Below are 12,143 nucleotides of genomic sequence, written 5' to 3'. Positions count from 1 at the left end.
GGGTCCGTTCGTCGTCCGAGGCAAAACAAAACCCCCACTAAAAGGAAAAAGAAAAAGCAAAAAATGGGATCATCTTCAACAGTGAGAGCAGCTGGTGCAATTCTCCACAGATTCACTAATGGGGTTCCTTCCAATTCCTTTATTGTTTCTAGAAATGGCCTATTAAAAAGCAGCAGGAAATTGTTGTCGTCAGCATCCTCAGTATCGTCGTCCACTCCATTGTATCAAGCTAGCATTAACAGCCATGAGCATCAACTCCGAAGTATATCCACTTTCCCTCCACTTTGCATGGGCAGGCGCTCTTCTAAGATTGCCGGAAGAAAGGTTTCTTATGTCCTATCTCTCAAATTCTCATAAATTTTTATGATTTCAAAATGCTTCTGTCAAAGAAAAAAAATGGTTCTTTGAGTGAATGGTATCTGATTTATGGTTTAGATGCCACCCATTTGATGAAATTCTTGAAAGAAGATAAATTCAAAGGTGATTTGGTTTATGATGTGGAATTAGTTTAATCCTAGGATTAATTCTTTTTTATATATGAGGGTTAAAACTCAAGATCAATGAAATAATTTTCTACTGTTTTATTTAATTGCAGGGAGCTCAAGATGCAAAGAAGGCTAAACTCTACTCAAGGATTGGAAAGGAAGTTGTATCTGCGTAAGTTGGTCATTGATATCCGATTATCCCCTGCTTGATTTGCTACATTGATCCGAAAAAGAGTTTTCCAAATAGCTTTTATTAGTTAACTGGAAGGAAGTTCTTCGGTTGACAAATTTCATGTTTTGCAGTTTATTTCTACTGGTTTGTCCTACATTCGTTCTCTGCTGATTGTAATAGAGACTGAAATGCTCATAGTTTTGAAGTCATTATGTGATGCAGTGTAAAGAAAGGTGGTCCTAATCCAGTATCAAATATGGTTCTCGCCGCTGTACTTGAGAAAGCCAGGGAACTTGATGTACCCAAGGAAATTTTGGAGCGTAACATCAAGAGAGCTTCGGAGAAAGGGCAAGAGGCTTACATTGAGAAAGTTTACGAGGTTGGTTTGTGAATACTGTCTACTTTATTTGTATATTTGCTGCTATAGTGATTGGTCATTGAGGTATCTTCCTGTATTTAGGTGCTCTAATTGTATACAAGACTGGGTTTTGTTGTCTCTTCAAGTATACTGCTTCTTTCAGGTTTATGGTTATGGTGGAGTTAGTATGGTAGTCGAGGTCTTAACAGATAAAATAACCCGGTCTTGGGCAAATGTTAGGGAGGTAGTCAAGGACTATGGAGGAAAGATAGCAGATCCTGGGTCCGTTATGTTCAAGTTCAGGCGTGTTCGAGTTGTGAATATAAAAGTCACTGATGCTGACAAAGATCAGCTCCTTGCTATTGCATTAGATGCTGGTGCAGAGGATGTTATTGAGCCTCCAGCATATGAAGATGATACTGATGAGGATAGGTCAGAGAGGTAATGGCCCCGCTGTTTAACACTAAAATCTTTCTACTTACTCTCTCCTTTTCATACTTACTGCATCTTCCGGACTTCTTTTCATTGTGAATTTCTTTAATACTTGCCAGCAATGAACTCCTAATCTTTGTGACATAAATTTAGAGGAATTAATATAGCCATCTTCTCCATATATTTTCCTTTGTAGAACCTAAAAGCTCATTTAAAGAGGTTAAGGGCTATCATTGGCTTTGCCTTAAAACATGTGAAGTGAAATTTGAAAGTGTGGGGAATCAAACCTTTACCTGGTGCACATGAAGTTGCATTGCAAAATTACTGTTTGTATAAAATGTAAAAGGACTTTTGTTTTCTTTTTAGAATGGATATTTCTGAACTTTTCTGGACAAGAAAATATTTGGACATACAATTGCATGCACGTTTCCCATTCCTCTAGAGAAACAGGAAGTACGAGGAAACAAAAATACATCTCTGTTTTTAAATCTACTTCTTATTATGTTTCTGTAAATATTTTACACATGATGTTCTTTGTTATCTGTTCATTTGACTATACAATGCTTCTATAAGTCTTCCTATTTGATTTCCAATGATATTTCCCTTTCTTTTTTTTTTTCAAATATGGTAAGTTGTTTTGCAACTGGAGCTGGGGGAACTCTAACTCTGATTTTCCTTGTAGCTATTATAAGATTGTAAGTTCAGCAGAAAACTATGCGACAATACTTTCAAAGCTACGTGATGAAGGAATAAATTTTGAGACTGATAATGGTTCCGAGCTACTTCCAATAACCACCATTGAGGTATTTTTGTTCTCTGTAATGTTGATAATTTATGTCATCTACCTTTGATTTCTGGTAAATCAGGATCTTCTACACTTCGATATGGCTGGTGCTGACTGTACAAATTGCTCAATGCTTAGAACATATTAAACTGCCTACTTTAGTGGTACATCATTGATCTTTGGGTTGGTTTCAGGTCGATGATGAGGCTATGGACTTGAACAAAGAACTTTTGTCTAAATTACTTGAACTTGATGATGTCGATGCTGTTTATACTGACCAGAAGTGATATATATCTGGACCATTTCAGTTATGGAAATGAAGTTTTGATGCTGTGAGTCAGTTAAGTTGTAGTTAGTGCACTAGCCACAATCTTAACTGCATTGGTGCTCATTTTAGCTGGGGCTTTCATAAAGGACCTTTATATTCTTCATCTGATTCTCAAGTTTCAATTATCTTTGAAAATGGAAGGAGGAAGAAGAGGTGGGGGATTTCAACTCATAACACAGTTTAAAGGATCTTCTCTTTTATTCTTATTACAAATTCTAAAGAGCTGCCATGGCTGAAACCACTCCTTTTATTATTATTATTTTTATTTTCTTTCTTGAAAATAAATACATCCTATTCCTTTTTGATCATGAATTCAGATGATTTAATGCCAATTATTTCCTCTGCTTTAACTCAATTGCATTTCATTTTATAGCTGAGCCAAGATTTCCATTTTACATTTTACATTTTTGACACTAATTAACTGAATATTTTATTATTTTGGCTTACATATGGTTAAGAATGCACCAAGGGGTAAAACAATCTCTCTTCACCCCGCTACTTTATATCTTTCACTCCTGCACACTGTATATTCCTTTTCCTTTCTTATTGATTTTTCTGGGAATTACTCCATATCTATATGTGCACCTCACAGTGATGACATCAAATTGCATAGATTTTATCACATGACAAGGCTATCTCCAGTATTTGGTCCTGTCCGTGATGTATGGACCATAATGTATTGGGTAGCTTCTGGTTTGTGAAGAAGGTTCTCTACTGATTTTATTTCTTGGGGACCCAACATCCATGTAGCCCATATGGTAGACCATAAGGGAGCTTTGCTCTTGCAAGTTCTTCGAATGTTGATCCGTCCAACAATAAAGCATAGCCACTTCCATTTTTCTCACTAACAATGGAGATTACAACACCTGCAACATTATAGTATGTTAAGAAATTGGTCAGGATATTTAATCACATGTATCGTTTTGCTAGAATCCATGTTCAAGATTACACGATCAGATGAAGAAAACCAAACTTTGATCGGAAAGAATGTAATTTGCTCACCATCATCTTCCTCGGTCACCCCTGGCCTAGCCACAAAGAATGGTTCGGATGGCACAGCCCCCTCATCGTGCCAATTCTTTGCCTTTTTCTTTACAAAATCAAGCTGCAATACACGTGGCATAAATAAAGTTGAGCAAATGTTTTTAAAGGGTTTGTGTCGTGTGCATAGGCACATAGCGGTAGCCAGCTAGGTAGATTGATGTAGTCATCATAAGGTTTAATTACCTTGGTGAGGGTATTGGGGAAGTGACATGGGCGGTGGGCTCCACAAGCATAAGCGTATCTGTATTTTTTACCCAAATTGGCAGGGTTGATGCTGCACATGTCCATGCCTCTCCCATGTTCATCTGGGTCCAACGCTGACTCCAGCTTCCCGAATGGACTCCCATCCAATGGAATCGTGAATCTTCCGACCCTGTTAATTATTAATTGATGAATTTCCACCATCGGATCAATCTCTATATTTGCCTCCAGTCATAATTAGGAAGTCTTTTACTCTATATTCAGCTCACGAAAACCCTAGGCTATAAACAGACTAAAGGCTAGTAGTCTACTGCTATGCCTAAGGATGGGGTGTTTTGATCCTGGCCTACGTCTTTTTTGACCTCGTGGTATATATATGACCCATATTCTTGAAAAGCATGCATGCAGGATTCGGAGTTTTAACGTGCAATGGTGATTTTTGGATTTGAGTATCTCACCAAAATGAAGCAATAAAGAACAAGCAAAGTCTATTAAAATGCCATCAAATTCCCCACACAAACCATCTAAAAATAATAGTAATAATAAAAACCTCCTATGGGGTTTGGTAGGTAACAGGTTGTGACGGTTATTGTATTATATAGTAGATAGTAGTCATAACATATATATATATATATCCTATACCTTGCATCTGGTAGCATGTCCTGGCCGTTGAAAGAGCGGAGATTTTGAAGCCTAAGCTGATCTAGAATGGCAGTGTTGGCATTATGTTCGCAACAATCAGCGATAATAGCAGTCACCCTACCATCTTCATCTTCCTCTTCGTACGCATTGATGAAATGAAATGTCACGAATAATGGCACTTCCACACTCGTCACCTTCAAAATTTTCCACAAACCCTTAATTAGCAATTTAAAATGAATAAGAGACATACATAGAAAAGAAATCAAAGAATGGGGGACGTACGATTTTTCCACTAGCTTTACACATAACATGGAGAAAGGCTTTAGATTCAGGATGCCACTTGAATTTGTACATTGGAGTCGGTTCAGCTTTGAGTAGATTTTGCGCACTGTACCTCAATGGCATTTCAGGCACGATAACATAATGCTCAGTCACTGGAAACGAATGGACCCAACCTGGTGCTGGACCGCCCCTGCAGTTGACCCTTCCGATCACCTTCCTTTCGTTCGTCGCTGGCTCCATTCTCACCACCAAGTATCCAGGGTTCAGCAAATCAGGTAACAGGGTCAAGAACTCTGAGTCTGTCACTATCGGATGAGCTGAGTGTATCAAACCCCCCAGGCTGTCACTATATTCAAACCTCCCAAGTGTTTCCAAGCTGTTCGGGTCAATAACTAATGACCCTTTTTGGGTTTCTGTCAAGCAAACTACACGTCCATCTCCAAGCTTGACAACGCCCGTGTTGGCGTTATCCGTTAAAGAAGCGCCGGAGAAGAGCTTTGCGAGGTCCCCAACATAAGCCATGAAGTTTTCGTGTTTAGGAACTTCCGAGAATTCTCGGAAGCAAATCTTTTTGTTTTTCCTTGCAGCCTTATAGGCTTCGGATTCGATTTGTCTGTGGCCGGCGATTAACCTGCCGTTCTCGAAGTGGAGCTTGACTAGCGTGGCGTAGCCGTCAAAGAGGTGACGGAAGTTGTAGTCTTCTATGTGCCATATCCCTGGGCCATTTCTGAGGTACGTACCTTTCTGCATGTCATTTGGGTAGCTTGAATTAAATTAACTAATTCACCATAGAAAAGAAGTATTCTTGTTTAATATTGGATCAACCAACAACTTTTGTTATACTATATTCATATCGTCAAGAATTTATGATTACGTGTGAGTTGTTAAAGAATTTCAAAATTTTATTTTTCTAAATGAATGAAGTATAAATAGTATGAGTAATGTTATAAATTAATCATACATATATATGCAAGGAATATTTATGAATTAATTAGTGAAAGAATATACTTCAGAATCACCTTCTGACCAGCAGAATAATGTGTGTATTGGCTTCGGACCGTTGTTTCCCTTGGTTTCTTTGGGTGGACGGTGCACCATTAGTGTTGGTTAGAAAAAGGCCTTTCTAAAGGTTGGAAAAAGAAAAAGAGAGAGAAGAAAAACAAAAAACAAAGGAAAAAGTAGCAGTGCTTTTAAGTTGCAGTCAAAAGAGCGCGATCGAACCCTTTCCTCATGATGAAAATACAAAAGCAGTTGATGTATAGATCAAGCATTTAAAGCAATACTGAAGTTCATTTCATGAATTAGATCTTCTCTTTGGCCTTTGAATGATTTGAAGACTTGAAAAAGGGGGGAAAGAAGGACTGTGAAAGTAATTAAACAGGAAGTGATGAGCATTTTTTTTATCGGAACAGTGATTTTCTTTGTAGGGTCATGATGAAAAGTTTCATGTTTGCATGTTCGAAAGAATTAACTAGATACTAGTATTATAGTCTTCTCACGTACCAGCCATAACGGTATTTCTCCTTGTACAACCAGCTCCCCTTCCCATCGTTCTTGTCTGACACTAGTCCATGCAACGTGATTCTGGTCAGGCACGGTTTCTTTCTCCAGGGATGGAACAATCGCCTGCTTCAATGGACTCGCGACACGGGTTATTGCTAAGCCTTGTCTGTCCTGTTTCCTATCAAAACTAGCCTTGTTCCCCAAGGAAAACCCATCTTTTCTATTATTGGATTGATCGAATTCCAACCTAGTTGAGGGTGATACACGGTACCTGCAGATACCTGAAAATGATAGGGAATCCATGCTAGAGAGCTAAAGAGACCAGCTATATATGTAGCTGGGAGAAATTAATAAGGACAAGGTTGAGATATAGTTAAGGGCGAAAACAACATATGGTATTTATAGGACGGCCTCGGGCGAGGAAAGTTAGAAGCTGCAAAAACCTATCGGAATCTTGATTGGTGGAATTCCTTTGTACCACACGACACAGGTTTTTTTGTTTGCTTGTTCAAGTATAAAAATTTAATGTTTAGAGAACTGCACGTATACAATTTGTACGATAACGATATAAGGAGTATAGGTTTTATGGGGTGCAGCAGCAGTGTTCAAGTGACTGAAGCCACATGGGGTTCATTTTCCGTCTACGAAAAGGTTCTCATCACTTAGAATTTGTCTTTTTCTTTGTCCTGGTGACCCGGCAAGAATGGTTTGGTGATGCTAATGTTGCCAAAGCTTGATGCTTTTTAGTACTGGATTCCCCTCATCAGAAATCTCAGATTTTGAAAACTTTCGGTGTGCCAGTTGCTGTAGTTTTTGTTTTATAATTTACCCAAGAATCTTATACCAACTCTGATCACCAGAACACATGGAAATGGGGAGGGGTAGCTTTGGTTCAAGGTCCTTAATTTAATACCCCAGATTTAAATAATCGAATTCCTTTTATCAATTTACATATACTCTATACAATCAATATTTGTTTCATTCTTGCATATGAATAATCTAATAGGTCATTCTCGATCAAATTAAAAAAAGGTTCATATTAATTTTCTACTTCATGAGTCAACGATAATCTTCTCCGTCATAAAATGGAGAGCTCAGTTTGAGAAGCTATTGCGATAATGAAAAGCATTCTGTCAATGTCGTCCTTCATGGTGCTTCCGTGCAGCCATTATATACAACCCAATGATGTTATACTCTTCCAAGCCTAAGTAGCTAGCTAGTACCTACGCAAGGGCAAAGCTAGCCTAGGAATCTTTCTGATTGCTCAAAAATTTTTATCTTTGAGGCTTGGTCTCGTTACTTACAGAAAAAACAACAAGAACCATGATTAAAGACAATGGGGGAACTGGGATTAATTCATTTTTATACTGCAGACAAAGGTAAAATAACTCCAAAAACTAAAACTTTCGACGTGAAAATCTACAAAACTAATCAGAACTCCTATATACCTCTCTGAAGTCCCGCAGTTTAGGCCAAATCAGATATAAATTTGAATGTCTCAAAAATTAGGGTCAAATGCGTAGAATTGGAAAAAGAAGCTCAAGGGGGAATTAAAAGAAAGGCACAATGAAGAAATGGTTGAATATCTGACCGTCCAAAGTTGAATACTGAACAAAAGCTTCCCTTTGAAATCCAAAGAAACAATGATTTTCTGCACTGAAAATAAAGAAAAAATATATATATATATACACATACACCAAAGTTTCCATGATTCTGTGCTTCATTTTCATTATTTTTCATAGTCCATACCCCTTTCGGAAGGTGGGATCCTCCAAGTTGCTGCTACATTACAATAATTAGAGTACGTGTAAGGTTGGTGACTTGTGATCCGGGGTCCAGGTGTTTGCCACCTAGTCTCATGAAAACGAAAATTAGACTTGAAAATTTTAGAATCTGCCTCTAAATGGCAAGCAAAATTCCTTTGTTTTCTACATTTTGCCACCTGAACACGTCATTTTAATCATAGTTGTGGCTGCTGTGGAAAGAAAAAAAGTGTTGCGCTTGGGTCCATGCATGCTTATACAAAAAATTCTCAATACATATTGCAGACCTTTAATTACTTTGATAAATGCCCAACAGGAGTGAAATCCGCCTACTGATCATATTACTATGCACGTTTTCCATGTAATTTACAAAGTTTTATTCAAACATAAAAGAGTTATCCATTGAGAGATGGGCACTCTGTAACAAAGAAATGAAAAGAAAGCACTGATTTCAATATATAATAGCAGAAAACCAAACGCAGATTCATTTGTGTACAGGCCCAGGTATCATCAGGATGATATGAAATATTGTAATAGAAAGATTCAAGTTTCACAAACCCCTTAATTAGTCTGTATAAGTTTGAGCTTGGAAAAATGGGAATGCATATATATATCTGACAAGATGAATTCAAGCAGCTCAGTGTTGGCCGTACTTTCGAAATCTATATCTTCTGCAGTGAAAGCAAAAAACACATTAGCCGAAAGGATAACAGCAAGGGTACAAATGCGATACGATGGAAAAGGAAAAACCCAACTTTAATGGGGGAAATTGATTTCTTAAAATCTGTCAATGACCCACTTGCCCTATGTTTGTCTCGACTCTCTTGTTTCATCCATGTTTAATGTGTCTGGTTTTTGTTATTGGAGGATTACTGTTTCAACTGCACTAAGAAATCAAGACCCTTGTAATTGCTAAGGTCTCTTCATGCCTCTCTCGAATCCTACAATTATCAGTTGAAGAGTGGCGATAATTATTTCATTTCGTGGCAGACAAAATTAGGGTTTCCCCACGACAAGAAACACCTCCCCTTATTAATTTAATCAGGGGTTAATAAATTACGTAATTAGTGGGGGGTCCGATTCCCATGATTGCAATGAGGACCGGTTGTGAAAATGCTGATTCACGTTTTAAGTGTCACAATAACTTTGCTGTTGCTTTATATTCTTTCGAGTTAATTAAGATGCAGTCGAGATAATCCAGGTCGAGTAAGCAACTAATCATCTTCATTTGATTTATCTAAAGTGGACGGAGAATCCTAAATCTAAGACGATACGGATTGAAACAAACCAATGGTTCCAAACATTTTCAGATGCAGATGCTCTTAGAAGCACACAAGATCGATGCCCCATACACCATCTTGTCAGTTTCATTTCGTTGCTTTCCAGCCTCCGCCGTTTGACAATTTGACAGTGATGGCTTGAAACTTAAGCTGCCATCATTACCCTTGACTAAAATTTTAGCCAAAGGGTTGATTCTCGATCGGCATTCTTGATTTCATGAATAAATTTTCAGCTGTAGAGATTCATTATATATCATCTAATTACAAGCAAGAAGTAAACAGCGAAACTTGTTCATTACCATTTTACTGTAAAGTCAATTGGTAAACACATTCTGTACGTTTTTTTCCGAGAACCCAAACAGAACTTCCCAATCAGGGTGGCATATTCGGACACTCCAGGACAAATATTCAACCTCTATCATGAAACCAAGTACGTGTCCTCGTTGAAAACTTGTAATTCGATATTTAATTAATCAATAATTCAATGGATTTTTAGCATTGAATATGGAGAAATCCGTACTATTCGATTAAAACACAATATATATAAAGGGTATGAATGAAAGGGCCAGGGATGATCATGCTTGCTGAGTCAAGTGTTACTTTCTCGCAAAATCTCTATTGCAATACTTATGACAACCAAGTTAGCCATATTTTTCAACCAGAAATCTGATGACTCATCGTGACGAAAGTTTAAGCTAAGCAATGGCAAAAACAGTTTTGGCCTGTTTGTAATGGACAAACATAAAATATTGCAGAACGTACGTTGGTTCGAAGAATTATAGTATATTATATTGATAGAGTTTGAATCAAAAGCTTTGCAGAGAGAGAGAGACTTGTATTTCTCATTTGTCTCGAAATCAAAACTGAAATTATGCCTAAAAAATATGCGCGGAAATTTCATGTTGTCGTGTTCCATTGTGTAATTAGCTAGATGCTGGACCTTAAAGTTTTGTACACTAACTGGATGTTCCAGGGCCAAGTATCTTGTCGTTCGATAGCATTATTGTTCAAGCTTGTCAGAAATATGCCCATCAAGCTCTGGAATTTTCTAACATATATATATATATATAGTTTTTGTTTGAAATTCTAATTATATATAGCCTTGTCTGTATGTGTTTGTATAAACATTTGAGGACAAGATTACCGTGTGCTCGGATGGAAGGATGCATCCATTGATGACAAACATTAAAGCCTAGTTTACGAAATTTAAGATGTGAAACTTGAGCTGTGTAAACGGGAAAAAATAATATGGCTGCAGATTGAGTTGCTATTCAATGTAAAAGGGGATGTGCATGCCCTATATATATCGACTGAGTCATTGTGTTCCCAAGCCTCCTTAGTTCATATTCTCAATAAGGATGATTTGCCTGCTCCTTCCTGAGACTAATAATTACAGGGATCTTAGGGTCATAGGAAGGGCAGACCTTTTCAATTTGCACCATGAACAATGTTGTATAGATATCAAATGCAAAGAAATTTTTTCAAAAGTTGCATCTTCAAAGTGATTGAGAAGTAGCCTATGAACTTAATATTTACAAGTTATTGATAGGAATCCATAAGGGATTTTCAGGTATTATTTCTACCGTGATTGATTAGAATATATAAATGATACTAATTTGTTAAAGCCTTAGATCTTCGCAATACTACTACTACTACTACTACAATATTTTTATGAAGATGGACTTGGATCTTCCATTTGCTCTATCAAAGATTCACTGGGCTAATCGCATTCATGATATTGGGCTCACCCATTTCATGAGTCTGGGTTTTCTGGACTAAATATCTAAGTTGGTCTTAGAACTTCCATTTGCTGATGAAGATGGTCTGGTCTGGACCACGTTCCAGGATCTGCCGACCATAACTTCTTCCCTATACCAACTAGATCTTAAAGCATTGACGGTTAGAGAAACCTTCAGGCATCGGCGTGGGACGGTAGAGTCCAACAAAGGAAGCTAGGGGGCCGGGCAACTCCAGGAGCCTAGTAAAGATGAGACTCGCAAGTCATTAAATCAGTGTCTCAGTCTGTCAATTTTTCGCTAGCCTCCCAGCTGTCTATTATACCCCCATGCATGTAACACCTGAGCTGGTACCCTGGAAAAATCACTTTGGAGCAATTGATTAAGACAGTTCTCTGCTCTCTTATCCATCAACTTCTCTCGTTGGTTTAGGCACTTTATTACTTACTTGGATTACTTTTTAATCCTCATTCACAAACATATAAATACTGTGAATATGGATTTTATAGAATTTGATGCTTTGTTTTCTTCTTATTTTCCTTTGGCTCTAACCAGAGTGGAGAAAAATCCTTTTACAAGAAAAAGAAAATGAAAAGAAGAAGATATTGGCGATATCCTCATCCAGTCAAGTAACCATCCCAAGAGCAACCAATTTAATTCTCTGTGATACTGCACATCTTTTATCTATATCTCAACGCATCTCTCAGATTCTTCGAGTTGTCACAAACATGTGGCTCAGCAAACTCTTTTAAAAAGAAACACTGTTATAAATTCCCTTAACAGGTACACTGGCACCAAACATGAGGAGCCTATGCACATTTATCTCCATAAGTTTTTGGAATGACAAGAAAGCACACAAGTTTAGATGCACATGAACACAGAAGAAATAATATGTGACTTAGAAATGTGCAATGATTTTGATATGTCTGGAAAGCTGGTGTGGTCCAAAAAACTGAAAAAAAAAGAAAAAAAAGAAGAAACTGTAGCGGCCATGACTTCCAATACTGCTCTTGACTCTTGAGTCTCTCCACGAACCAAGCTCGAAATCTAGCTAGGGTCGTTAACTGGCACTCACATGGGTCTAATTTTGTCTGCCTCCTATGCAAAACCAACCCGACAACAGGATAAATGGC

The 12,143-nt window shown here is 37.7% G+C and overlaps 2 protein-coding genes across 2 annotated transcripts; one reads left to right on the top strand and one right to left on the bottom strand.

The window, feature by feature from the left end:
• Window positions 1–2,862, top strand: LOC18587977 (YebC-like protein). Its single transcript, XM_007012069.3, has 6 exons — window positions 1–324; window positions 596–657; window positions 880–1,036; window positions 1,179–1,456; window positions 2,130–2,250; window positions 2,426–2,862. Exons 1-6 carry the CDS (start codon window positions 64–66, stop codon window positions 2,516–2,518), a joined length of 972 nt encoding a protein of 323 aa, XP_007012131.3. The 5' UTR covers window positions 1–63; the 3' UTR covers window positions 2,519–2,862.
• Window positions 2,863–2,904: 42 nt separating this feature from the next.
• On the bottom strand, window positions 2,905–6,583 carry CCD8 (carotenoid cleavage dioxygenase 8). Its single transcript, XM_007012068.3, has 6 exons — window positions 6,232–6,583; window positions 4,729–5,472; window positions 4,447–4,640; window positions 3,787–3,976; window positions 3,562–3,664; window positions 2,905–3,425 (listed from the first exon to the last, which is right to left on the bottom strand). The coding sequence occupies exons 1-6, from the start codon at window positions 6,532–6,534 to the stop codon at window positions 3,280–3,282; spliced, it is 1,680 nt and encodes a 559-aa protein (XP_007012130.3). The 5' UTR covers window positions 6,535–6,583; the 3' UTR covers window positions 2,905–3,279.
• Between the last annotated feature and the right edge of the window lie 5,560 nt (window positions 6,584–12,143).

This window comes from Theobroma cacao, chromosome 9 (genome assembly GCF_053813885.1).
Source record: "Theobroma cacao isolate CCN51 chromosome 9, ASM5381388v1, whole genome shotgun sequence".
NCBI classification, from domain to species: domain Eukaryota; kingdom Viridiplantae; phylum Streptophyta; class Magnoliopsida; order Malvales; family Malvaceae; genus Theobroma; species Theobroma cacao.
This window is presented reverse-complemented; position numbering and strand designations above follow the sequence as displayed.

Coding starts and splice junctions, on each gene's coding strand:
- LOC18587977 (XM_007012069.3), top strand. CDS start 64: ATGGGATCATCTTCAACAGTGAGAGCAGCTGGTGCAATTCTCCACAGA. Junction 1,037..1,178: donor ACATTGAGAAAGTTTACGAG/GTTGGTTTGTGA, acceptor TGCTTCTTTCAG/GTTTATGGTTATGGTGGAGT. Junction 1,457..2,129: donor GATGAGGATAGGTCAGAGAG/GTAATGGCCCCG, acceptor TTTTCCTTGTAG/CTATTATAAGATTGTAAGTT.
- CCD8 (XM_007012068.3), bottom strand. CDS start 6,534: ATGGATTCCCTATCATTTTCAGGTATCTGCAGGTACCGTGTATCACCC. Junction 5,473..6,231: donor GAGAAATACCGTTATGGCTG/GTACGTGAGAAG, acceptor AATGACATGCAG/AAAGGTACGTACCTCAGAAA. Junction 3,977..4,446: donor GACATGCTACCAGATGCAAG/GTATAGGATATA, acceptor AATAATTAACAG/GGTCGGAAGATTCACGATTC.